Source organism: Thalassophryne amazonica, chromosome 3, assembly GCF_902500255.1.
Source record: "Thalassophryne amazonica chromosome 3, fThaAma1.1, whole genome shotgun sequence".
Taxonomy (NCBI): domain Eukaryota; kingdom Metazoa; phylum Chordata; class Actinopteri; order Batrachoidiformes; family Batrachoididae; genus Thalassophryne; species Thalassophryne amazonica.
In genome coordinates, this window is record NC_047105.1 from 70540668 (window position 1) to 70565887 (window position 25220).

At 40.1% G+C, this 25220-nt stretch overlaps 1 protein-coding gene across 3 annotated transcripts in view; it reads left to right on the forward strand.

Moving 5' to 3' along the window:
- os9 (OS9 endoplasmic reticulum lectin) overlaps positions 1-25220 on the forward strand; it is a 43804-nt gene that overhangs the window by 11250 nt on the left and 7334 nt on the right. Inside the window, exons 3-14 of one of the 3 annotated variants that reach the window (XM_034166683.1) lie at positions 8786-8849; positions 8938-9014; positions 10006-10104; positions 13281-13482; positions 14415-14570; positions 17095-17207; positions 17490-17550; positions 17636-17718; positions 17799-18005; positions 18181-18382; positions 18753-18920; positions 23371-23480. In XM_034166683.1, coding sequence (XP_034022574.1) covers positions 8786-8849; positions 8938-9014; positions 10006-10104; positions 13281-13482; positions 14415-14570; positions 17095-17207; positions 17490-17550; positions 17636-17718; positions 17799-18005; positions 18181-18382; positions 18753-18920; positions 23371-23480 — 1542 coding nt within the window. The remainder of the gene's footprint in view (positions 1-8785; positions 8850-8937; positions 9015-10005; positions 10105-13280; positions 13483-14414; positions 14571-17094; positions 17208-17489; positions 17551-17635; positions 17719-17798; positions 18006-18180; positions 18383-18752; positions 18921-23370; positions 23481-25220) is intronic. The other 2 variants (XM_034166684.1, XM_034166685.1) reach the window with 2 other exon arrangements.

The window sequence follows — 25220 nt, forward strand, 5'->3', positions numbered from 1 at the left end:
TATTTATATAGCACTTTTAAACACAGCTGCAGCTGATCAAAGCACTTCACAATAATAGCAATACAAAACTGTAAAATATTAACAAAGGAAAAGAATAAAAAAAAAATCTAAAAATACAGAGCAAAATAGCAGAGCAAAGCATATATCACTTAGCCAGTGTTGAAAGCCAGGGAGAAGAGATGGGTTTTCAGTCTGGACTTAAACTGTCCCACAAACTCTGAGGACCTAACAGGGGAAGATCATTCCAGAGTCGTGGCGCTGCCACAGAAAAGGCTCTATCACGTCTGGATTTAAGCTTGGCTTTAGGAACAGCCAGGAGAAGCTGGTCAGCTGACCTCAGAGCCCTATGTGGAGTGTACAGCTGCAAGAGCTCACTCAGATACATTGAGCCTATTCACCTTATTCAGGAAGTCACGGTGGGCGGCTCCATTTTGTCAAACAACTTCCGGTTTGTCACTGCTTCTAATGATTATCTTCGTGGGAACACAGTACGCTACAAGTGCCCGAACATGAGCAGCATTAATTGTTCATTTCGTGGGTGCCACAGTAACTGGAAAAAGAGGAAACAATCGCTTTCTGATCGATGTTTTGAACAACAGCTGAGTGCTGTGGACCAGCATTTAACTTCTTCCCTCCTCCATTAAAATATCAAGATGCTGATTAGACACCATGATTAGTGCACAGGTGCGCCTTAGACTGCCCACAATAAAAGGCCACTCTGAAAGGTGCAGTTTTGTTTTATTGGGGGGGATACCAGTCAGTATCTGGTGTGACCACCATTTGCCTCATGCAGTGCAACACATCTCCTTCGCATAGGGTTGATCAGGTTGTCAATTGTGGCCTGTGGAATGTTGGTCCACTCCTCTTCAATGGCTGTGCGAAGTTGATGGATATTGGCAGGAACTGGTACACGCTGTCATATACGCCGGTCCAGAGCATCCCAAACATGCTCAATGGGTGACATGCCCGGTGAGTATGCCGGCCATGCAAGAACTGGGACATTTTCAGTTTCCAAGAATTGTGTACAGATCCTTGCAACACAGGGCCGTGCATTATCCTGCTGCAACATGAGGTGATGTTCTTGGATGTATGGCACAACAATGGGCCTCAGGATCTCATCACGGTATCTCTGTGCATTCAAAATGCCATCAATAAAATGCACCTGTGTTCTTCGTCCATAACAGACGCCTGCCCATACCATAACCCCACCGCCACCATGGGCCACTCAATCCACAACATTGACATCAGAAAACCGCTCACCCACACGACGCCACACACGCTGTCTGCCATCTGCCCTGGACAGTGTGAACCGGGATTAATCCGTGAAGAGAACACCTCTCCAACATGCCAGACGCCAGCGAATGTGACCATTTGCCTACTCAAGTCGGTTACGATGACGAACTGGAGTCAGGTCGAGACCCCGATGAGGACGACGAGCATGCAGATGAGCTTCCCTGAGACGGTTTCTGACAGTTTGTGCAGAAATTCTTTGGTTATGCAAACCGATTGTTTCAGCAGCTGTCCGAGTGGCTGGTCTCAGACGATCTTGGAGGTGAACATGCTGGATGTGGAGGTCCTGGGCTGGTGTGGTTACACGTGGTCTGCGGTTGTGAGGCTGGTTGGATGTACTGCCAAATTCTCTGAAATGCCTTTGGAGATGGCTTATGGTAGAGAAATGAACATTCAGTACAGGAGCAACAGCTCTGGTTGACATTCCTGCTGTCAACATGCCAATTGCACGCTCCCTCAAATCTTGCGACATCTGTGGCATTGTGCTGTGTGATAAAACTGCACCTTTCAGAGTGGCCTTTTATTGTGGGCACCTGTGCACTAATCATGGTGTCTAATCAGCATCTTGATATGGCACACCTGTGAGGTGGGATGGATTATCTCAGCAAAGGAGAAGTGCTCACTATCACAGATTTAGACTGGTTTGTGAACAATATTTGAGGGAAATGGTGATATTGTGTATGTGGAAAAAGTTTTAGATCTTTGAGTTCATCTCATACAAAATGAGAGCAAAACCAAAAGTGTTGCGTTTATATTTTTGTTGCGTGTAGTTAAAAATAATCGAGGGCCACTTTTTCATCTCATCTTCCCACTCTGTTATGACACGTGGGTGAGTCAGAGTCGATCCCTTTGAGCTTTTCAAAAAGGGTTTTGTTTCTACCCATGTAATATCTTCCATTGTTCTATATTGAAAACACCGCTCACCGGAAGTCCTAAGACAAAGCGGAAATGCCTCTGCTGTAAAACTGGGCGGGGCTGAATAAGGTGAATACAGTGCAGACACACAACTTTTATTCATAGAATACGGTATACATGACACCATCCATTTCAAAATAAGCAAATATTTGCACAAAAACAAAGTTATCAGTTTGAACATTAAATATCTTGTCTTTGTGGTGTTTCTGATGACGTGAATGACTCAACACTACAAAAACAAAAGAAATAATCCTGGACTTCAGGAAGAACAGGGCTGACCCAGCCCCGCTTTACATCCAAGGGGACTGTGTAGAAAGGGTCAGTTCCATCAGGTTCCTGGGAATGCAGCTCTCTGACAGCCTCTCCTGGACTGCCAACACCACAGTGGTGGTGAAGAAAGCCCAGCAGTGACTCCACTTCCTGAGGGTGCTCAGGAGAAACAATCTGGAAGCGAAGCTGCTGGTGTTGTTCTACAGAGCCACCATCGAGAGCATCCTAACGTACTGCATCACAGCGTGGTACGGGGGGTGCTCAGCAGCAGACAGGAGAGCACTGCAGAGGGTGATCAAAACGGCCCAGGGGATCACTGGTTGCTCTCTGCCCAGCCTGGAAGACATTGTCAGCTTTTGCTACCTCAGCAGAGCTGCCAGCATCTGCAAAGACACATCCCACCCCAGCAACCACCTTTTTGACCTACTAACCTCCGGCCGACGGTATAGGTCAAGCAAAACTAGGGCAAACAGACTCGGGGACAACTTTCTCCCCAGAGAGATCACTGCACTGAACAATAACAAATCACTCTAACCCACACCTTTCAAGTTTCATGTGCAATATTTCTGTGCAATATGATTCCACAGTTGTATATAATTTCTCGTTTTACATTTTATTTGGTCCACATTTTATTTTTTTTTACCTTGTGTTTATATTAGTTGTACATATACTCTGAATAATTTACTGTTAAATTTCACTATCCTTTATTTGGCTAAAAATTACTCGCACCACTTAAAGCACCTTTTTGGAGTTGCAGCATTTTGGGCCATTTGAAGACGATTTAAGGCAGATTTGTTAAAACAAGTAAAAAGCAAGTTGCAATAATCTAAACGAGAAGAAATAAAAGCATGAATCACAACTTCCAGATCAGAGTTAGACAGAATTAGAAAACAATGTCACGGAGACATTCTACGTCCATGTACAAAGCTGCAATTAACAGATGAAATGTGAGTTAGAACAGTGCAGCATTCCGTTTTAAACCACATTTTAGCTGTTTTATTGCCTTTGAACGTGGATGTACAAAGGCGCAATTAACATCTGAGCTGCGCTTTCAAACAGCCTGCTGCGCTCACATATCCAGATCAAAATTCCCACAGACTCTCTCAAAATAAAATAAAAATTTTACTTTCATTGAAAGCTCCATTAAAAGGAGCACAAAGCAAAAGATGGAAAAATTAACGTGCTACTCACCCAGTTGTAACAAGTTCATGAGTTTTTCCAGTATGAGACATACATCTGCGTGCCCACACAATCTGTAAAAACAGCGTGATCTTGACAGACCATGTCCATCATGTTTATAGTAGCAGTAAATCAGCATCCTGTGATACAAACAGCGGATCACCACAATCAGGTTCCAAAATCCAACAGACTCTGGAAAAAGTTGAGTTTGGGGGTAGGGATGGGTATTGGTAAGATTTTATCGATGCTATTATCGATTCTGCTTATCGATCCAATTCCTTATCAATTCCCTTATCGATACCCTTTGTGAATTTTCTGTGTACTAAAAGTAGGCTTTACAGGTTTTCTATGTCAACAACATTTTAAATTGGTACTAGATCCTTGATCTCTGGACATAAATAAGATCTGTAGTTTTTGTCAAAAGCATTTCCTTTCAGACATTTTGGCATGAATGTCTCTCCATACCTCTGAGCTCAGCCTGCTGCTGCACATCAGCGCAGGACGTCTCGTTTTGGGAGGAAAAAACATTTTTATTGATTGCAGTTTGTTTGTATTACAATGTTTGGAAAGAGGTGTCATTTGATTTAAACGGTGTTTCGCTTTAAATTTATTAATTCCAACTGGACTCTATCATTCTAACTTAACTTGGCAGAGAACCGCACAGCGTTTGGAGCTGTGTGAACAGAATGGAGGAGTCACTCACGATTGACATATTCAGGGATGAAAGTGGTGAAAAACCAAAAAAGCTGAAACCCCAAATTACCCCCAACACCACCCGCACGGAAATGTTTGAATTCCAGAAGCTCTGAAATGCAATCTGGGACTATTCCAGACAATAAACTGCAGTGAGTGCAGCATCCATTTAGGTGAGAAAAAAACCCAACTTTCCTTATTCATATTCATTCCAGTAGTATTCTGCTCTTACTAGGATGCAACAGTTTTCTAGCCTGGCAGATAGTTCTGGAGGAAATCACTGAAGAAATTAACAAAATGAAAATATGGTTTGACTGAAACAAATTGTCATTAAACTTAAAACGGGCATGAAGTGGAGGTGTAAGAGTCACTAGGTGTTCACAGGAAAGTTATTTATGTATTTATTTATTTATTTTCATTGTTAGATGGTTGTGTTTTGTTTCATTAGGTTCTTTTTGTCTCGTTCTTTAAAATTGTATTGTAACATTATTAGTCTATTACTATTGACTGTTATTGTCTATTATGTAGACCATTATTGTTGTTGCTATTATTATTAATATATGAATAAAAATAAAAAAATTACAATTTGACTCTTTCACAACGAATGCTAAGCATTAATTATACAGAAAACAAATCAACACAAACGTGCTGATGCGAACAGCTTAATGCTAACTTTAACATTTAAAGCTTCGATCTGCGAATCACTGCTTCGATTGGTTCAAAGCAAAGCCGCGCTGCTGAAAAGTTGATTACAGACTCGCTGCAGGTCTGTAATCAATGTAGAGAAATGATCATTTTCCTGACAAACACCCCCCAAAACAACAGCCACTCTGAAAGACCGATAAGGGAATCGTTAAGGAAAAAGCTTATTGATGTCGGTGGATTGAATCGTTTCTTAATGATACCCGAAAGGAACCGGTTCTCGATACCCATCCCTATTTGGGGGTGAAGTGTGTCATCTCCTATGTAAATCCGAGCCATCACTTTCAAAGAAAAGCTCAGAAGCTTCGTTATCGGACATAACTGCTTTCTTTTCGCTCTGTTTGTCAGCTGTCAGGATGTTTCTGTTTTGCTAATATGTATGTCACACACCAAGAATTGCAGAGTGAGATGTTTTCCGGAAATGCAACTATTAACTCACTCAGGGAGAGAGCAATAAAACATCAGAGACCACTAATTATGAGCGCATGTGTGTGGAGCAACTTACAGTCATGAATACTTCGATGTTGTGTTGCTAATTGGGATGTTAAAAAAACGCGGGACGTGTCATTTAACTGGGCCGTCTGCAGTGTCCAGGGAACCCTTCTGCAAGGTGACAGCATTAGATTTGTACCAAACACTAATGCAGATCTGTACCTGATCCATCACGGAGGCAGTGCAGCAAGCAGGCGGCAAAATATTCCGTCCTGTGAATAAGTGTCACCAGTGGTAAGGTACCTGCCACCTTCAGCTCTGCCCCTTTCTGTGGCCTCTGCCATTTGCTTCCCAATTTGTATTTGGAATCCACCTGGAAACTGACAGGAACATGTGGACACTAGGCGCAACATAGTGACAGAAAATGAGGCAATCCATGGGCACATCTGACTACAGCTTTTATTACCTTCGCCAAAGAAGTTGGAGAAGGCCATGTTTTTTTGCACCTGTTTGTCTGTCTGTTTGTGAACAGCCTGGAGCCCACAATTTTTCATATGTCTTTATGAAATTTTTACTGAAGATTAATTTCCTGATAGGCAATAACTGATTCAGTTTTTAAGGTCAAAGTCAGGAAAAATCTTGGAAAAAAACATGTCTTTAACTGAGTGAATTTTCAAAAATTCATAACGGTCAAAAAGATCAAACTTCTTTCATATTTGATAGCAGTATCTAGGGTGGTATACTTTATCAACTGACAAAGTTTAATCTGCATCTGATCCAGATTACAGTGGCCATTTAAATTTGACATTGAAACCCCCATTTAATATATATTTTTACATTATATCTTAATCAAACATGCCCCAATCACTCTCATATTTGAAAGTGAGGTGGTTGGTCGGAATTAATAACTTCAAAGCGAATCACCGTTTTAAATCAAATGACACCTCTTTCCAAACATTACAGATAATAAACTGCAATTGACTAAAACGTGTTTTTCCTCACAAAATCGTATGTCCTGCATTTTTTATAAATTACATTGAAGCTGACGTGCAGCCGGCTGATCTCAGCTCGGATGTATATAGAGACATTCATGCCATTAATGTCTGAAAGGAAATGCTTTTGACAAAAACTACAGATTTTGTTTATTTCTATTTATGTCCAGAGATCAAGGATCCAGTGACCAATTTCATATTTATTTACTTTAAGACTCAATGAAATGTTGTTGACATAGAAAACCTGTATAGCCTACTTTTAGTACACAGAAAATTCACAAGAGGTATCGATAAGGGAAACGATAAGGAATCGGATCGATAAGCGGAATCGGTAATGGCATCGATATCGATAAAATCTTATCAATACCCATCTCTAGACCTAAATGACATAGTGAGATGCTGAAGAGCTTCGCTCGTTCATGTCCGGGACATATACATATTATATAGGCTTTGAAGGATTATGTCAAATGTACTTCAGGGATTCTCACCAAATTTGGTGATCCAGATCCGGGTTCTGGATCAAGTTTCACTTTATAGGCTTTTATGTTGTTGATAAAACTGCTCACCATCTGCAAAAACACCTTCCACCCCCTGTATACCACACTGATGCCCTATTGGAGCACCTTCAGCAAAAGACTGAGGCCACTGAGGTGCTCCACAGAACGCCACAGGGGGTCCTTCCTACCTGTGGCAGTCAGACTGTATAACTCCTTCTGCAGAATGAATACATAACCATCAGTTTTTCAGTTACTCAGACCTATGTGCAATACTCAAGATCTTGTGCAAGCGTCTTCAGTCTGACTGCCACAGGGGGTCCTTCCTACCTGTGGCAGTCAGACTGTATAACTCCTTCTGCAGAATAAATACATAACCGTCAGTTTTTCAGTTACTCAGACCTATGTGCAATACTCTCAACATCTTGTGCAAGCGTCTTCAGTCATTTTGCATAAACTTGTTGTACTCACTCTTCTCACTGTAAAAAAAAAAAAAAAAAAAAGGCAATGTTTACTGTTTCGGCACTCTGGAAAAACAATTTCCTTCTGGATTAATAAAGTTCTTCTTATTCTTTAAGGATTACATCAAAACTACTTCACAGATTCTCAGCAAATTTGCACCACAGATAGGGCTGCAGCTATCGATTATTTTAGTAATAGAGTATTCTATTGATTATTCTGGTGATTAATCGAGTAATCGGATAAAAAGTACTTTTCCATTTTTAAACAACATCAACATTTCAGGGCTCTCAAAGCAATGGCACAATGTTGCTGTGCTATCACGCAGATTGTCAAATTTAGTGTATCCCTTTCTGTTTTCCTGGGTAATTATTTATTTTTCACATCTTTACAAGTTTTGGATCTTTTCTGGTGTCAGGAGCTCAGCCAAAGTCTTGACATTTTGCTGAAATGGCGATGGGATGTGGCTTTCTGTTTTTTGTTTTCCCCAACTTGTAAAATTTAACCATTTTAAGTTTTGTTTTGTTTGTTTTTTTTAGGTTGGTCGACTGGGTTCCTGCATGATTTTTTTTTTTTTTTTTTTTTTTTTTTTTTTTTTTTTTATCCCTCTTTCTCTGCGATACAGCAGATGCATTTCAGCTGGAGGTTGAATATGCAAGCCTCGGAGTCAGTTTTTTATTTAAGTTACAGTGTTTGTGAAGCATTGTGTGTTGCTCACAAAAGTGAAAATTAAAAAGTGAAACACTCAGTTTGAGTCTGTATAGATATTAGACCAAGGAAGGCTCCATTAAATTTTGGAGGTGATGCGGATTCTGGATCAAGTTTCACTTTATATAGGCTTTGAAGGATTACTGATAGCAGGATTTCGTCAAAAACTACTGCACGGATCCTCACCAAATTTGCACCACAGATACATATAAGGCCATGGAAGACTCCATTACATTTATGAGATGATCTGTATCTGGATCCGGATTCTGGATCAAGTTTTGCATTATATAGGCTTTGAAGGATTACGTCAAAACTACTTCACGGATTCTCACCAAATATGGTGTATGTAAAATTTGTGCTCAGTCAGCATGCTGATCCATATCAGATTGCTATGGTGACCCCTTGTAAAAAAAAAAAAAGGGAGAAGCCCAAATAACTTGCATCATCTTCTGTACATTTATTCCTTTGTAGCTTTTATGATTTTTTTTCATTCCTATTGAGGTTTTTAATGCCTCCTGCAACAATTTTAAAGTTATTCAACCTTAATTTATATGTATTAATACTGCTGTTCGCCTGGTGCATCATGCAAAAGCTATTAAAAAAAAAAAGTGTGTAAATTTGATTGACATGTATGCTTCTTGCTTTCAACAGACGAAGGGCTGGTGGACATATGAGTTTTGTCATGGCCAGTATATCAGCCAGTACCACCTGGAAGGTAGGAGCTTGTGTCTGTTTTCATATTTTACAAGAAGTCACTTTAATGTTTAAGCTGTCTTTCACTGCTGTTCTTCTTCCACCCACAGAAACAGAAATCAAAGGAGACATTCTTTTCTTGGGATATTATGAATCTGAATTTGACTGGAGCAATGAAACAGCAAAGGTAAATTTTAAAAATGGTTAATTTTTGCGGTTTCTTTTTTCTCGTTTTGATTGAGGTTGTGTTGACTTTCTTAACCTTTTGAATGCAAGGTGAGCTTTAATTAATTAATAACAGTTTTGATTGCTTAGAGACTTTACAAAAATACTAAATATCCAAATTCTCTGATTTCAGATGTGCATATTTTCTGATATATTTTACGAGTTATTTTTAGTGCTCTCTGGCAATAAACCGAATATCTTTGGGCTGTAGACAAACTTAACATTGGAAAGCATGATGCTGGAATCTGGAGAACATTAATAAACATTTTTATTCACCTTTTTTGGCATTATTGGCTTTAACAATTAATTGATTGAGAAAATAATCAATAGGGTTATAAGTTTTGAAAATAATAGTTTCGTTCCTGCAGGAAAGTCTCTTGGGTGTTCATCATATTATTTGATGAGTAATTCAATGAACTGTGAAAGTCCCTGTATTTGAAAATGAAAGTTGATGGATAATGGACTTAAAATAAGTCACCAGTAGAGAGAACTCTCATAGATAAATGCACGTCTTCAAAAAATCAATAAACAAGAACAGTGAAACCGTGTGTGTGTATGAGAGAGATAACAGGTGGTTTCTAAATTTTAACTACATAAAACAGGTACAGGAAATGCGCAAAAAACAATACATATAATTAGAATTTCCGTCCTAAAACTCTGCATTCACAAAGGGACTGGTTTGTCAAGTCTGCTCATCTTTTCTCACATTCTATGCAGAGAACGCTTGTTCTATTGTGATTTGACCAAGGAGCTTAATAACATTTTAAACACCATGTCATGTTACTTAAAAACAGCACCAGGGTGGTTAGAACATTGTATATGTGTTTCTAGAGACTGAACAAAAACACAGCAATGACAGTTTTATGAATCAATGAAAGTGTGCAAAAATCCCATAGACCATTTGACAATTTATGATGTATTTCATTCAGTTAACTTTATCTTTATTTTTTCAGGCCTCCAAGCAGCACAGACTAAAACGCTACCACAGTCAAACCTACGTAAATGGGTCAAAATGTGACCTAAATGGAAATCCCAGAGAGACTGAAGTCCGGGTGAGCTATTTCAGTTTAAATACACTTGTGTTTCTGACTGTCTGTGAGAGATGTAGCTGCGTGCTGTCAGTGTAGGGCAGTGTTTTCAAAACAGATGTAGAAAGAACCAAGAATGTTCAGGTTTTCATTCTAATCACAGGTAATATCAGGTGATTTCACTGTTGGAATTCCTCCCCTTTGCTGTAGTAGTTTAAAAAAAAAAAAAAAAAAATCAGTTCAACATTTTTTCAAAACTTGAACCCAGAATGACTCCAATACTTCTTCATGGGTGATTGAGGTATTGATTCTTCATTCAGCCTCACCCATGTTAGTGACACATGGGCTAAAGTAAAACTTTATTTTATGTATCTGACATACTGCAGAAACCCAAACATCAATGGGGCAGCACAGTCTCATTTGAACTCCTGCGTGATTTTGTGAGATTTGACCACTTCTGGGGGCAGCCTGCACAAGCACAGCATCACTTCACATGGGAAAAAACGATGTACTGTTTTGTTTTTGGCTCCCATCACTGAAGCAGTTGCCAAAAGTGCAGTTTTTTTTCAGTTCCCAGTGGAGAAGGGAAGACAAGGCAAATGGGAGAGGTCATGTCGGTTAGTGTTAGCCTACACACCTTAACAGAGTAGCTGCTGTCTCTGGCCTGAACAACTGCCTTGACATGTTTGAGCTCATGTCCGTTTTCCACTGCATCGTTACATTTTCTTTGCATTTTCACTTTGTTTGCATGTAATTTGCCCAAAAACTCAAAAGTGCCATGTTTCTGATGGGAACACACGAGGACTGTCCTCAGATGTATGATTATTGCATCATATTTTAACCCTTTAGTACCACCCTCAAACGAGACTGCGCTGCCCAATTTATCACAAAATATGCCAAACATACCTGTGAGTGACCACACTATTGTGGAGCAGTAGTGGATATCTGATTTATTCTTGGGTAGAAAATTCATGAGAAAATGAGATATTTTGCCATGTTTTTAGTAGTGTTGGTTTCTTTCTGTCTGTAAGCATCTTAAAAAAATTTTTCATGGAATGATCACTTTTTGTGAATAAGAAGAACCCATTACATTGTGTTGATCTGACATGGAGAGTGGCTCTTTTATTTTCTTTCACATATTCCAATCTTTCAAATAAAATCAAATACTGATTGAGATTACACTTGTTAGTCATGCATATCTAAATTAAGTAATTAATTCTAATGCAAATACTTTACACAATGTGTCTACATTCATACATGAACTCAAGTAGGTTTTTTTTTTGAGACAGTAACCTTAATGACTGTTAAGGTGTATGTTACCTTAATGTATTGTATTTCTCCCGAACGCATATAGGGAAAAGTTGATCTAGAATGCACAACATGCGTTTTCTTTCTGGTAAAATCACTTCCTTTACCATTAAAACAATGATGATTTTTGTTTAGCCACACTAGCTAATGTGCTTAATTTTTTCCAATTATTTTTAGTGTTTGTTTACTGTTACTTTCACATCCATTAGCTCAAAGTCTGTTACCATGGAGGAGTATGACATTTTCTGGAATGTGACATTACCACAGCTGGAAAAACGTCTTACAATAAGTAGTATCGTTTAAGCAGTAAAATTCAGTTGTAATTTAAACTCACTCAAAGTTTGTTTATTTCTGACATACAAACAGACAAAGTCAGCAATGGTGGTAGCAAAATGAGACACTTATGACCAACAACTGGCTCATTGAGTCTGGCAGGGTCAGGCTTTGCTTGTGCCTGCACGGGTGCATCTGGCATGGTCTTCAAACCAGCAAAGGCCGCCCTGGAGGTTCTGGGTGATCGAGAGCTGTGCTGCGGCATTTCTTTCGTGTCTGTCACACTATGACAGAAGTATGAGTAAAGTATGCAAAATTTTGATATCCGCTCATGTCCATTTTTGTCATTCATTAAATGCATTCCCTGTCAGGTGATGTCCGCCGAGTCTGTTCAAAAGTTTTGTGCATGCTTTAAACTTTGAGTGGCAACCAGACAGCGAGTTTACCAAATGCCTGCACGTTTGTTTACCATTTTGCCCTGTACTTGTTTGTTACTTCTATGATACTCATGTCTTCATATCCTGTAATTATGTGATGATTCAGACTGTTCTTCTGATTGGCTAAAGCTCCGGTGCAGGGAAGAAAAAGACAGCGCGGCTATGTGTATTTTTAGCTGGACATTGCAGTGCATCCAGCCAATTCTCTTGGCGAGAAGAGCAGAAAAAGAAAGTTCTTTGCTGTTCTCGACATTGTAGCACACTGAATGCCAGCACAGTGGAGAAAATACTGTCAGTACACGAACATAGTGAGGAAGTATGATGTCATGATCCCCGAGCAAGCCAGATTCTAGCCACATTTGTATTCAGACCTGTGCGAATCCGGCTCAAGTTCAGCTCCTTGAAGCACACGTCTTGAAACTGGGAAAATTTTTCTGTTGAATACTGGTCTTTGTGTTGCCATCAGAAATGTGACATCATCTGTCCATCAGATCCCCAAATCCTCCAGAGGTCGGTGGGTTAAGTGATACTTGCCACGGGCAAGTGATTTAAATCTGTTACAAATCCTTTTACTCAAACAGTCATAGTGTGACAACACCTTTTCCGTCTGCAGGCAGCAGTGTTCGCTTCATCTGTAATTTATCTTTCACTCCTCCTAATCCATAGTTGTTCCAAAACAAATATTTTTGTTCACCAGCAGCAGTTCCATCTGCATTTAACTGTTCTGCATTGAAGTGTTTTAAACACAAATGCAAGTTATTGGTTGTCATTATGGTGCAGCAGCTTTTTGCAAGTCATTTGCCTTTTCCTGTGTTTAGGGAACTTCACTAAACTAAGAGTTTTCATCCACGGATATTTTGTGGAGGTTTTGCTCTTCGAATCATGTGACTAGCACAGGGAAGCCTCACAGATGTAAACCATGATGTTAGCTCGTAATCTGTCATTAACACAAAAATAAACTAACACGGTGTGCTTTGATACATTAGCACTAGCTTTCCTTTGTTTTCACACCGTGAGTTACCAAGGAGGTGCAGATGGAAATGTGTTTCTCAGCAAACATTAAAAACATGTTGTGTGCACGCTATGGCAATATGTACTGTAAGTACCTCTACGCAGTAGGGAGAATTGATTATACATAATACTGTTTCAAATGTATAAACAAGTTGACATTAATGTTTCCAGTTTGTGTGTGAGGAAGGCTCCAGTGACTACATTGCCCGTGTGGATGAGCCTCAGTCGTGCCGTTATGTGCTGACAATCCACACCAGTCGCACCTGCCAGCATCCATTTCTCCGACCGCCTTCCACTGCCAAGCCCCAGGACATTGTGTGCCAGCCGGCACTTAGTGCCCAACAGTACATGGACTATGTCAAGGCTCAAGTCTGTGAGTTAACAAATGTGACACAATTAAAAAAAAAAAAAAAAAGTGTAGGTTATTTTGGTTTTCTGCTGTTCTGTGATCTTGATGGCAAACTGTGTCCAGGACTATAGGTTATCCTTCAACCTTTAAATGAGTCCAACTTTTGGGGGTTTGGGTGGGATTGGCACTTCAAGCACTGCAGTGAGTAAGATCTCTGTGAGGGAGACTTTTATTTGCAGCTTCACTAAGTGATGGACAACTGCCACAGAGACACTCTAGTAACAGGTAATTTTGATGTGACAGTGCTCTTGGGGATCTTGTGAATTCAGGACATAGTTGTCACCATATATATATGGGACTGTATGTGGAGTTGGAGTGAGTCCCTGACTTTTCCCAGGGGTACTTTGAGCAGCTTACTGTGTTCAGTGCTTGTGTGAATTGGGTATTGCGTAGTGTTTCAGAGTCCAGCATCTTGGGTATCATTGTTGCTGAAGAAAAGTTTAGTGACCCTGACTTGATGAAACTGTGACCTTTATGGAATGCATGGATGCCCTGCTTGCAGCACTTGAGAAACTGATTGACAAATTGGATATTCTGGGTTTGCACTTGCCCTGCATCAAGGCTAAGATCTAGGTTTTCAAATTAATTGAAGCACTCAGCTATTAGAAGTGTATAACTTTGTGTAGTGAAAGTGTCGAACTTGACAGTCTTATCTCTTAGCCCATATCTTGGCAGTGATATTCATACATAAAATTACTTTGGGTGAGGGGATGTAAAAGCAAGCATATTGACAGTTACACAGTCTGACTAGGGAGACTTGCGAATAAGATGAAGTACTTGATTATTTGTGACAACAGATCCTCCCCCCCCCCCCCCCCCCCCCCCCCCAAGTTTTCTCTGCTAATAGGATTTTCTCTCTTGCTTTCTCCCTCCTTACTTTGTCTGTCTATTCCCAGCTGACACAAAGCGTAAAGTGGAGCAGATCTCAGAGGAGCTGAGGAATCTTGATGAGATGTTGGCTGGTAATGATGGGGCAGGTGGCACCGCAGAAGTCACAGCAGAAGAGGCTTTGACTGCGTCCAGTGACTACCCAGACTTGTCAGACAAGAAAGGTGCAGATAACACACAAATGAAGTATTGTAGTACATTTTCAGGACAGTGAATAACATTATATAATTTATTTTGATGTGGCATCCCCTTCATTGCTATTCAGATTGCATGTACATCTATTGACTGTTTCAACTCTAAAACTGACCTTTAAGCAGTCCTTGTTGGACAGTTTAAAAGGCAAAATTGCAACTCCAATTAAGAAACAGGGTGATACGGACAATACAAATTAAAAAAAAAAACCTGCAGTGAATCTTATATTTACTTTGACTTGTGTTTCATTGTTGCAGACAGTATGAATCTGAGATATCTAATGTTTTGTGTAGTCAGCATTATTTCATTTATTAATAAAGATCCATTCCTGCATTTAAAGCCTGCAACAGATTCCCAAAAAGTTTGAGTGGGAAAGATTTAGGGCTATTATGTGGTTAAAAAAATCGAAATAATGATATTTCAAACAGTCTGTGTCAACAGGTGATCATGATTTAATGCAAAAGTGATATTCATAGAACAATGAGTCTTGAGGAGAGATAGCAGAGGATCAACATTTTTTTACAAACCGCTGGTCCACGGCCCAAAGGGAGATTATATCGTGGCTTTGCCTGTCTGTCCCAAAAAGGGTATAAGCGTTCTGAAATCGGCTCCTTGTATTTTTAGTTGAATTTCATGTAGCTTGGTACGTATCCTTGTTATAGGTTCATAATACACATTTTCATATCGTTCCAGTTGGGCCCATTTTACCAGTGTTATGGCCCTTGATTAACAAAACCAGACTCTGTTACTTTCATGCTTGAGTGCCTGCATTCTAAAATCAACTCACATTTTTAGAAGAAATTTCATGTAACTTGGTACAAATCCTTGTTATAGATTGATAATATGCATATTGTAATATGGTAGAAGATTGACACATTTTTGGCAGAATTATGGACCTTGATTACAAATCCAGACACTTTCAATTTCATGAATTGGTGCCTGCATTCTGAAATCAACTGATTTCACATTTTTAGGAGGACTTTTGGGAAACTTGGTACAATTCCTTGTAGTGTTATCAGAATGTACAGAGCACTTGTACCAAAGTAGCATTTGCCAGAGGGGATATTGTTCTCTCAGAGCACCCTTGTTCAACATATGTGAGAAAATTATAGAAATGTTTAAAAACCAGTGTTCCTCAAAGAAAGATTGGAAGGGATTTGTATATTTCTCCCTTTACAGTGCATAACATCATTAAAAGTTTTAAGGAATCTGGAGGAATTTCCATGCATATAGTGTAGGGGTCAAAGCTTAAGCTGAAGACTTGTGATTTCTGATTTCTCAGATGCCAGTGCATCAAGAACAGTCATTCATCAGTGGCTGATCTAAACATATAGGCAAAGGGATTACTTTATCATGCAGTACAACACTGAGTTATATTCACAAATGCTGCCTAAATATTTTTTGGAAGAAATGAATGCATGTGTTCTGGATGAAAGACGATAAGGATCATTGAGACTGTCCCAAAGCCAGGGTCTGGTGTGGAATGGGATTCTGTCAGTACCCTTGGCAAAGGTCAGTTACACTTCTGTGTTAGCAGTGTTAATGCAGAAAAGTACATTAATAATTTAAGAATCGCTGCAGGTTTTTTGTTTTTGCTTTTTGCATTTCCCAACTTTTTTGATTTGTGATTGTAATTACCTTGTTTTAACCTTAATGAAAACAAAAGAATGATGTTTGGGTTGCTGGAATATTTCAGTGTTCCTGATGCTAATCTTGCATCACGAGCATAAACTTTCTTTGAAGAACTCTGAAGTTATTTTTGACACGTGCCATTTATTAAACTCTGCTATATATTTTATCCATTGTGAGGCTTTTTCCTTTTTGCTATTTTAAAAAGGGTATGCAGGCTTTTTATTACTTCTTTGCTTGATTTCTGTCATTCAGTATGTATAGAAGTTAGTCAGCCGCCTCTCATTTGCCAGCAACAAAAAGTTACTTGTGCATCTCTCAACACCAGATTCCAGTCTGATTCGGACTCGATTTTTTTATTTTATTAATTTTTTTTTAAGTTTCGCAATTTGTTTTGAAGCCCTTAAATGAGATGACACTGTCTTCCTACCCGTAGCTTTTTTCCTTTCCTATGCTCCAGTGACATTGATCTATCAAGTCTCCTGAAGAGATCCATTTGGCTATACTGAGGTCTCAGTTTAACCACCGGGCAGTCAAACCTCTGATGTTGCTGCCCTTACCTTCTGTAACAATTTTCATCTAGAATTTGCTATAGACTCACTTCTTTTCTTTTGTTTATAAAGCAGAGTTTCAAAGTTTGATCAGTATTAATCTTTATTTATTTTTTTCTTTTAGTGTATGTATTTTGGTTGTTTTCTCTTACTGTGTTTAGTATCGTTAGAAGTTTTTGTGCATGTTGCTGCTGTACAGGTCTCTGGTGAACATGTTTTAAATGTGCTTTATAAACCACTTTTGATGAGACCTTTCCTGTAATGTTCATCATAAACTCCAAGTATTTTAAGTGACTGTGAATTTCTTTTGAAACAGATGATGCTAATGTGTTGGAGGATGTTGGATCAAAAGACACAGATGATTCTGATTTCTGGGAAGGAGTGACTAAGCCAGAGAGTTCAGCAACTGATTCTCAACGAGAGAGTCAGGTATTAAAATATGTCTTCTAAATTAAATTTGTCTATAATAAATGATTGCTCTTACAATCTATTAATTAAAATAATTAAAATGAAATATAACCTTGACAGCAGATTCACACTAATAATAAATGGTTAGCAGTCAGTAGGTCAGTAACTCTGCGTCTCCACCGCATAGAACATCATTATTAATGTAGTTAAAAAGTCGGAATAACTGTTTTAAAGAATTGTTCCACTCAGGTGCCACCCCCCAACCCCAATTTCACAATGTAAAATTTGTTCTACTACCATTAGGGAGGAGATGATGACTACAATTCACTCACAGATAATCAAGTAAAGGATGATGGTGATGAAGGTATTACATGTTAGACCAGGTGCCTTCTCTCGCACACATTTTTGTTGTGTGCATTTTCTGATCATTTGTTATGCATCTTTCTTAGTAGAAAAGTTCAACTTTAAAATCATCACTGACCCTGCAGACCTGATGAAATTTGTCCAACACCTCAAAGAGAGCAACAGAAAGGTCAATAATTTGCAAACTACTGTGACTTGTACATACTCTGTAATGTATTACAGTATGTGAATGCAATGATTGTGTTTTAGAAAACAACAAAAACTGAACCCAGAAGTCAAGGACAGAAACAAATAAGCAACAAAGTGAAAGACAAGAGTGCCGAGGAAGAGAAGGATGATGACGATCACCTGCTCCAGGAGTTTGAAGATGAGATGGCTGACCTGTCAGTGCCATCTGATAAGGTCGATGAGATAAAGGAGGAAATGCAGAAGGAGTTTGACAACATTATAAATGAGGTTTCAAATGGCAACATCTGAAAACTGTACACAAAGATTTTTGCAGATGGACATGGGTTAAAATGTTGTTAGAGGAGAAACCTCACAGTTGTCTATAAATTCCAGTGCCACCATACTATAGAGTTGATAATAACCATGACACGTCTGTTTGCTGTGATTGGCTTTTGTGTTCTAGGCCCAGCAGGAGCTGGAGACAGAGGGGCTAAAAGGGGAGTTTGATCGTACTCAAGCAGCACATACGCTGGAGATGACACTGGACAAGCTGCTTGACCATTTGGAAGAGAAAGAAGTCCATGACCCAGACCAACAAACAGCTGGAGGTCAACAAGCCAGTGAGCCAACCAGAGGTAGCTCCAGCTTGGCTCCAAAGCAGCCAGGTAAGCGTGCAACCTGTCTTCTGAAATCCACATTCATCTGTACAGTTTGTCCTCATTCATATGTGTCGTATGTCATCCACATGTGTAGTAGATGTCGTTGTCTTGACGTGCCATCCCATAAAAGGTTGAAGTAATTCTAATATAAAGAAATAGTGAAGATTTACATTGTGGATTCTGAGCTAATGCACTTGATTCTGCTACTACTTGAGAATGTCAGTTATTTAATTGTGTTGTTACATTTGTTCATTTATATGAAAGTATTTTTATTGGCTCATACATTTTAGGTTCTTAAAGCCTCCATTTTGTGGCCCTGCTGAAGGGTTTTGAGGTGAACTATGTTGTGTTTCCCTCTTTTGTTTCATCACCCCAGACCAAGCAGCTGACAACCATGTTAAGATCAAAATTACTAAGTATAAGACGGGCAGCAGCCCTGATGGGGAGGTCAAAGTTCAGGAGATGGGCGAAGGAGACCCTGAGTGGCAGCATATAACGGACGTGGTTAAAGAACAGCTAGAGAAAGCAGGACTGAAGGCTGAAGGTATGAAGGGGCCGAAAACCCTTACGTCCTTTCTGTCTTCCATCTGTTGTCCTGAGCATACAGAAATTTATCTTCTCTGTCAAATATACAAAAAGTACAAATAGGCTGAATGGAAGCAGTTTGATTCACTGGAAAGGAGGTCCATGGTCAACACCTGGCAAAAATGATGGTGCCAGATAGAAAAGTGACCCGAAGAAGTGTTTTGTGTTTTTTTTTTTTTTTCACACATGCATATGAGAGAGAATGTACACACACACTCCGGTAGCATGCAGGAGGAAGGTGGGGTTCAGCACATACGAGGAAGAAAATACATGATGATACAATGTCATAATGCTGTATTATAAATGCATCAACATGACTAAGGCACACGTTTGAGTGTGTGGGCGTGGAAAGGCAGCTTTCTCACTTGCACAAGCTCTCTCTCTCTCTCACTCTCTCACACACACACACACAGGGACAGAACTGCACACATGCAGTGGGCAGAGAGAGAAGGGACTCTTTTGAGAATAGAGAAAGTTTGCCAGTTTTGGTCATCCCAGGTGAGGTTTTTTTTTTAATGTTACCGTGCTCTGGTGGATTTCGTGCTGTTACTAACTGCAGCCATACTCCCTCCTTGTGATGCATTGATGCACTTCATGTAAATCGACTGTCTGTGCATCGCATCGCTCCAGCCCTAATCAGGTTTAAGCATGTTAGACTAGTATTACCTATAGGCTAATGACAGTGTTCAAGAAATAGTTGTTTTGTAAAAGATCATTGGTTGAAGAACTTCAGTTGTGAAAAGATGCAGCATGTGTGCCTACAACACCTGCCTGATTGCAGAGTGGACATGGAGATTGTGCAGGAGAGGCTGAAGATGGGAGAATTTAAAAGCAAAATCACACTTGCTCCTCAAAAAAGTAAGGTGAGGGAAGGATTGTTCATGAGGACTACAGCAGTGTTGATTTCATTCTGTGCACTTATTGCATTGCCATTTTACAAGTCCATAGCTGGTCAGGCATTGTTTTGTGTTAATTAGTAATTGCAGTTCAAGTCCCTGTTGAGTAGAATTAAAGCATCAGGTGACTTTTGGTCACTTGTGAATGAAGCTGCACATCACTGTGTGCATCCATGTTTTTTTCTTTTGCTAGGGGTTCCAGAATCAAAGCACATTTCATATCTTAGCCTTCTTCATCTGTTTTTTTTTTTCTTTTTTTTCATGAATTTACTGTTACCACTTGTGTAAGGCAGCAGCGGTGGCAAAAACAATATATTTTTTTTTTTTTGCACTTCCTGTGAATGTTAACCATGTCCACATTTGTTGTGACTCCTACTTGGAGCTAACACAGTGCCCACAGGGGATGTGGCACAGAGTAAACATATTTGGGGGGTGGGGGGGGGGGCGACAACGTCTTTTCAAGTGTCTTGGAGCAGGGTTTGTATAGAGTGGATTACTGATGATCACTCCCTCCACAGCAGTCCTGACGTGCAAATCGGTCGTCCGACCTGGGTATAGGGGTGAAAGACGAATCTGCGAAAGACTATCTTTGTCTCACTATGTCCAGGGATTAAAGTTCTCCATTGCTGCCATGGATTTCTGTCAATTGGGCTGCCAAAAGGCAATGTTTGGGCTGAGCCATCCTGGCGCATAATCGAGGCTGGACGCAAGATATAAAATTTACCGCATTCCCGGGACACATGCGCGTCACGTTCAAAATCAGTTTTTAGAATAACGTCTGTTTTGTTTTGTTTTTTTCCTGCTCACAGCTAGTGTGCACGCCACCAGAGGAAAGAGGAGGGAGGGGGCCGTGGGTCAATCTGTGGTGTGTTTGTGTCAGTGCTGTAACGACACAGTGAGCAGAGTGCAGAGTTTTTCAAACATGTTTTTAAACTTTTCTTGTCTTTCAAAGTCCACTGTGAGTGTCCCTCTAAGTGTCTCTAAGTGTAGCTAATGGCGCATTTGCCCTGTGCCTCCCCTCCCCTCAGCCTGATGTGCCTGCTAAATCAGAAAAAAAGTTTTTGCTCCCCCTGATTTAATTTCAATCATGGCTCAAAATAGCAAACATAACCAACTTTACAACACAGTGGTGGAAAAAGACCCGCACTTCATGGAGGAAAGTACGCTTTACCTTTGGTTTGGAGATGTTGATTATAGAAAGATCCTCGTGAATTGACAAATTAATCCAGAAAAAAGCATAATCCAGAAAAATTGCATATGCAGTGGAGAACTTTAAAACTGTCACACTTGTTGACATCATTGCGTGGCACGGAGTTACAGAGCTGTAGAAGCTCTGTAGGATTTTGGATTTTAGTTAACCACCCTGCCGCGGACTTAGAAAAAAAAAGAGTGACTCGACCAAATGTAATATTTTTAATAATGTCCGCCACTTATTTAAGGCAGGTGTTTATTTTTTAAGACAAAGTTTTGACCCGGTCAGTAGGCAAGTCCCAATTCAGGATTCCCTGTAGATCATTCGGCGCTGCCTGACTGTAATCCGTTACATACGAGGTCTGTTAGAAAAGTATCGGACCTTTTTATTTTTTGCAAAAACCTGATGGATTTGAATCACGTGTGCTTGCATGAGCAAACCTTGAACCTTCGTGCGCATGCGTGAACTTTTTCACACCTGTCGATTGCATCATTTTCTGGTAAGCAGCCTTTGTGTGACGTGTGTCGCGCGCTCGGCGTTTTTTCATTCCAAGGAAAAAGACGGAACGACTGGAGCAGCGCCGCATCAAATTTTGCCAGAAACTGGGCGACAGCCAGGTGGAAACCATTCAGATTATTCAGACGGCTTTCGGTGACGATCCTGTGGGCATCACACAGATTAAGGAGCGGTACAACCGGTTTAAAGACGTCCGCACAACGGTGGAGAGCGAGCCATGCTCCGGGCGGCCATCAACATGCTGAAATGACCAGATCATTTCCAAAGTGAACGCTGTGGTGATGCGGGACCGTCGTGTGACTGTCCGAGAAATTGCAGAAGAGGTGGACATCAGCACTTTTTCGGCACATTCCACTGTGACAGAAGATTTGGCCATGAAAAGAGTGGCGGTGAAAATCATGCCGATGGCTTCGGCACGAAGCTGCCGACGGCGGAGCAAAAGCGCCTTTGTGTTGAAGTCTCACAGGACATGTTGTGACATGCCCACCTCTTCCACAATTTCTCGGATAGTCACACAAGTGAAAAGTCACCGAAAGCCGTCTGAATCATTCGAATGGTTTCCACCTGGCTGTCGCCCAGTTTCTGGCAAAATTTGATGCGGCGCTGCTCCAGTCGTTCCGTCTTTTTCCTTGAAATGAAAATCCGCCGAGCGCGCTGCACACGTCCCACACAAAGGCTGCTTACCAGGCAATGACGCAATCGACAGGCATGAAAGTTCATGCATGCGCACGAACGTTCAAGGTTTGCTCATGCAAACACGTGATTCAAATCCATTTTTTTTTTTTTTTTTTTTTTTTAAACAATGGTTATTTAACTGTGGGGTTCTGTATTGCATCCCCTTCTATGTATTATTTATATCAACCCAGTGATATTCACTAATTATACAGCTGTTTTTTATTTTATTTTCCTCCACATCAGCAGCACGATATGGTGCAGCTCGTGTTCCTGCTCAAGACACCTTCGCGTGCAATAACCGTCGCTCCGGGATTGTGCACGCCTGCCCATCAGCACGATGTTTCGTGGCGCGCTAATTCAAACTGATTTGCCGTAATTTGAACAAATGTGTGAAGGGGCCCTAACATTTAAACCCACCTAACCTGCATGGCTTTATATTGTGGGAGGAAACGGGAGCACCCGGAGGAAACCCACACAAACACAGGGAAAACATGCAAACTCCACACAGAAAGACCACAAGTGGGAGTTGACCCCATGACCTTCTTGCTGTGAGGCACCAGTGCTAACCACTAAGCCACCATGCGGCCCATTAGATGATGAACAGCTTATGATTTGGCTGTGAAAAAAAATTTCAGTCAGATTTTTATTTATTTATTTTAATTTTTTGTTTTAATCCCAGTACATCTGTATCCCCATTTTTATTTCCAATCATTCATGTTAATTGATTGAGAAAAGTAAAAAATGATACCGTATATAATTTTTTGGGCCAATTCAGATAAATAGCCACTCTGACATAAACGGGTCAGCTATGTCAAAATGGGGGAGCAGAGACGAGAGCCACACCGGTCTTGGAAGTAATCTATGAGAATCTTTAAGGTGGTGGCCACAAAGCCATTCCAGTAAACCTGTACCTTTACTACTACATCAGTATTATAGCTGATGTACATTTGGCTTCAACTTCAGCTCTTAAAAGAAATGTGAAAAAGTGTGTGTCTGTGTTCATTTTTCCCTCCACATCCAGTATTTGTTCCATTCATCATTGTGTTTTGTAGCATTGACTGACGTTTTTGTTTCTCCACATGTGGAAGTTGATGTCTATAACCAACATACTCCTTTTTGTTGCTTTTTAGGTAAAATTGAGGTGAAGATTTTAACAAGAAAAAACGTGGAGGAGGCAGGTGATCAGTGGCTGACAGAAGAAGATACAAAGTCGTTCAGGGAACTCCTCATAAATCTCTTGGTAAACTGAGTAATGATTTACTTTAAACAATATTCTCTGTTGCTCCTGTTGGAGTGAGCAGTGCACTGTTAAATATTAAGCATTTACATAGTTCATTTCAGGTGTGCCTGCTAGCCTGTATAGAATGGAATAGAGACAGTTTGCATGTTTTATATTTCCTCATCTTACTCATCTTCAACCACTTACTTCAGTTAAGGCTCACAGGGGGCTGGAGCCTATCTCAGCAGTCACAGGGCGTGAGGCAGGATACACCCTGGACAGGATGCCAGTCTATCGCAGGGCCACACATAGGCAGACACATTCACACCCGCACGCACATCTATGGACAATTTAAAGTTTCCAATTCACCTAACCTGCATGTCTATGAATGTGGGAGGAAGCCTGAGCACCTGGAGGGAACCCACGCAAACATGGGGAGGCAACAGTGCCAACCACTAAGTTTCCATGCTGCCCTATTTCCTCATGTGTTTGATTTAAAATATAATACACTTCATAGTTATTCATGTTCAGATATACTGTAGTCGCACATCTGAGGGCCCTGGGCTGAGCATCAGCCCACCCCATTTTTTTGAAGAAAGTTGGTTAAACCCCCACCTGAAATTAAATTAATTTTTATTTTTTTGTTAACGTTTATTATACGGCCACCTAACATTCAGTGACCCCAGCATATTGTAAAAAGCAAAAAGAGTTTTCACAATCTTTTTCTCCTCTTCCATGTCTGGCTTGTAATGTCATCCATTTGTCCTGTGCTCTTATTGTGAAAGACTCTTGTGCAAGAAACAGGAAGTGTTCTGTGACAATGTAGCTAGCTTTGTACCAGCTTCAGTCAAATGGTAAAGAAGCTACTATCAGTTTTTGTCAGGCAAAAGTACTTTTTCCATCCAGCAAAATGAGTTCCTTGTCAGCTGATGTCTGCAGAGTTCATTAGAAAGTTTTTTTTTTTTTTTCGTGTTCAAAACTTTGAGGGGAGTTCAGATGGATCTTTCCTGTTGCCTGGACATTTGCTTGCCTTTTTGAGTGTAAGAGAGTGGTACACAGAGGACATGCAGCTTTTCTGGTCTGAATATCGGGAAAACTGACTTAACATGTTGACAGTTAGGGACAGATAATAATAATAAATTAATAATAGTAATGAATTGTATTTAGAATTCACCTTTCTTTAATAAAAATCTCAAAGTGCTACAGGAAGAACAAAGTAAACCAAGGATCAACAAGAGATTAAAAACAGAAAATCTTAGGATAAAACAGTCTGTAGAATGGAATAAAACCTAAAATGGAATAAAAAGACTACAGTCTGTAGAATGGAATAAAACCTAAAATGGAATAAAAAGACTAAGACACTTAACAGTTCAAAATTGTGGAGAGCTGTGAAAGGCCTGTCTAAACAGGTACTGATGGCTTTTTTTTTTTTTTTTTTTTTTTTTTTTTTTAAGCTTCACCAGTTTGTGGAGCCCTTTGGTGGTCAGGTAGGGAATTCCATATATGAGGGGCAGCTGAACAGAAGGGCTTGTCTCCCATGTGTGGTAAGCGAAGAGGTCTTTATGGTAAGCAGGGGCATTGCCATGGATGCATTGGTGGGAGATGAGCGCAATCTTAAAATGGATTCTGTATGTGATGGGGAGCCACTGAAGGTTATGGAGAATAGGTGTAATGTTTTCCTGTTTACGTACTTTCATCAGAATTCTAGTTGCACTGTTTTGGATGTATTGGAGCCTTTGACGATTTTTACCAGAGATCCCA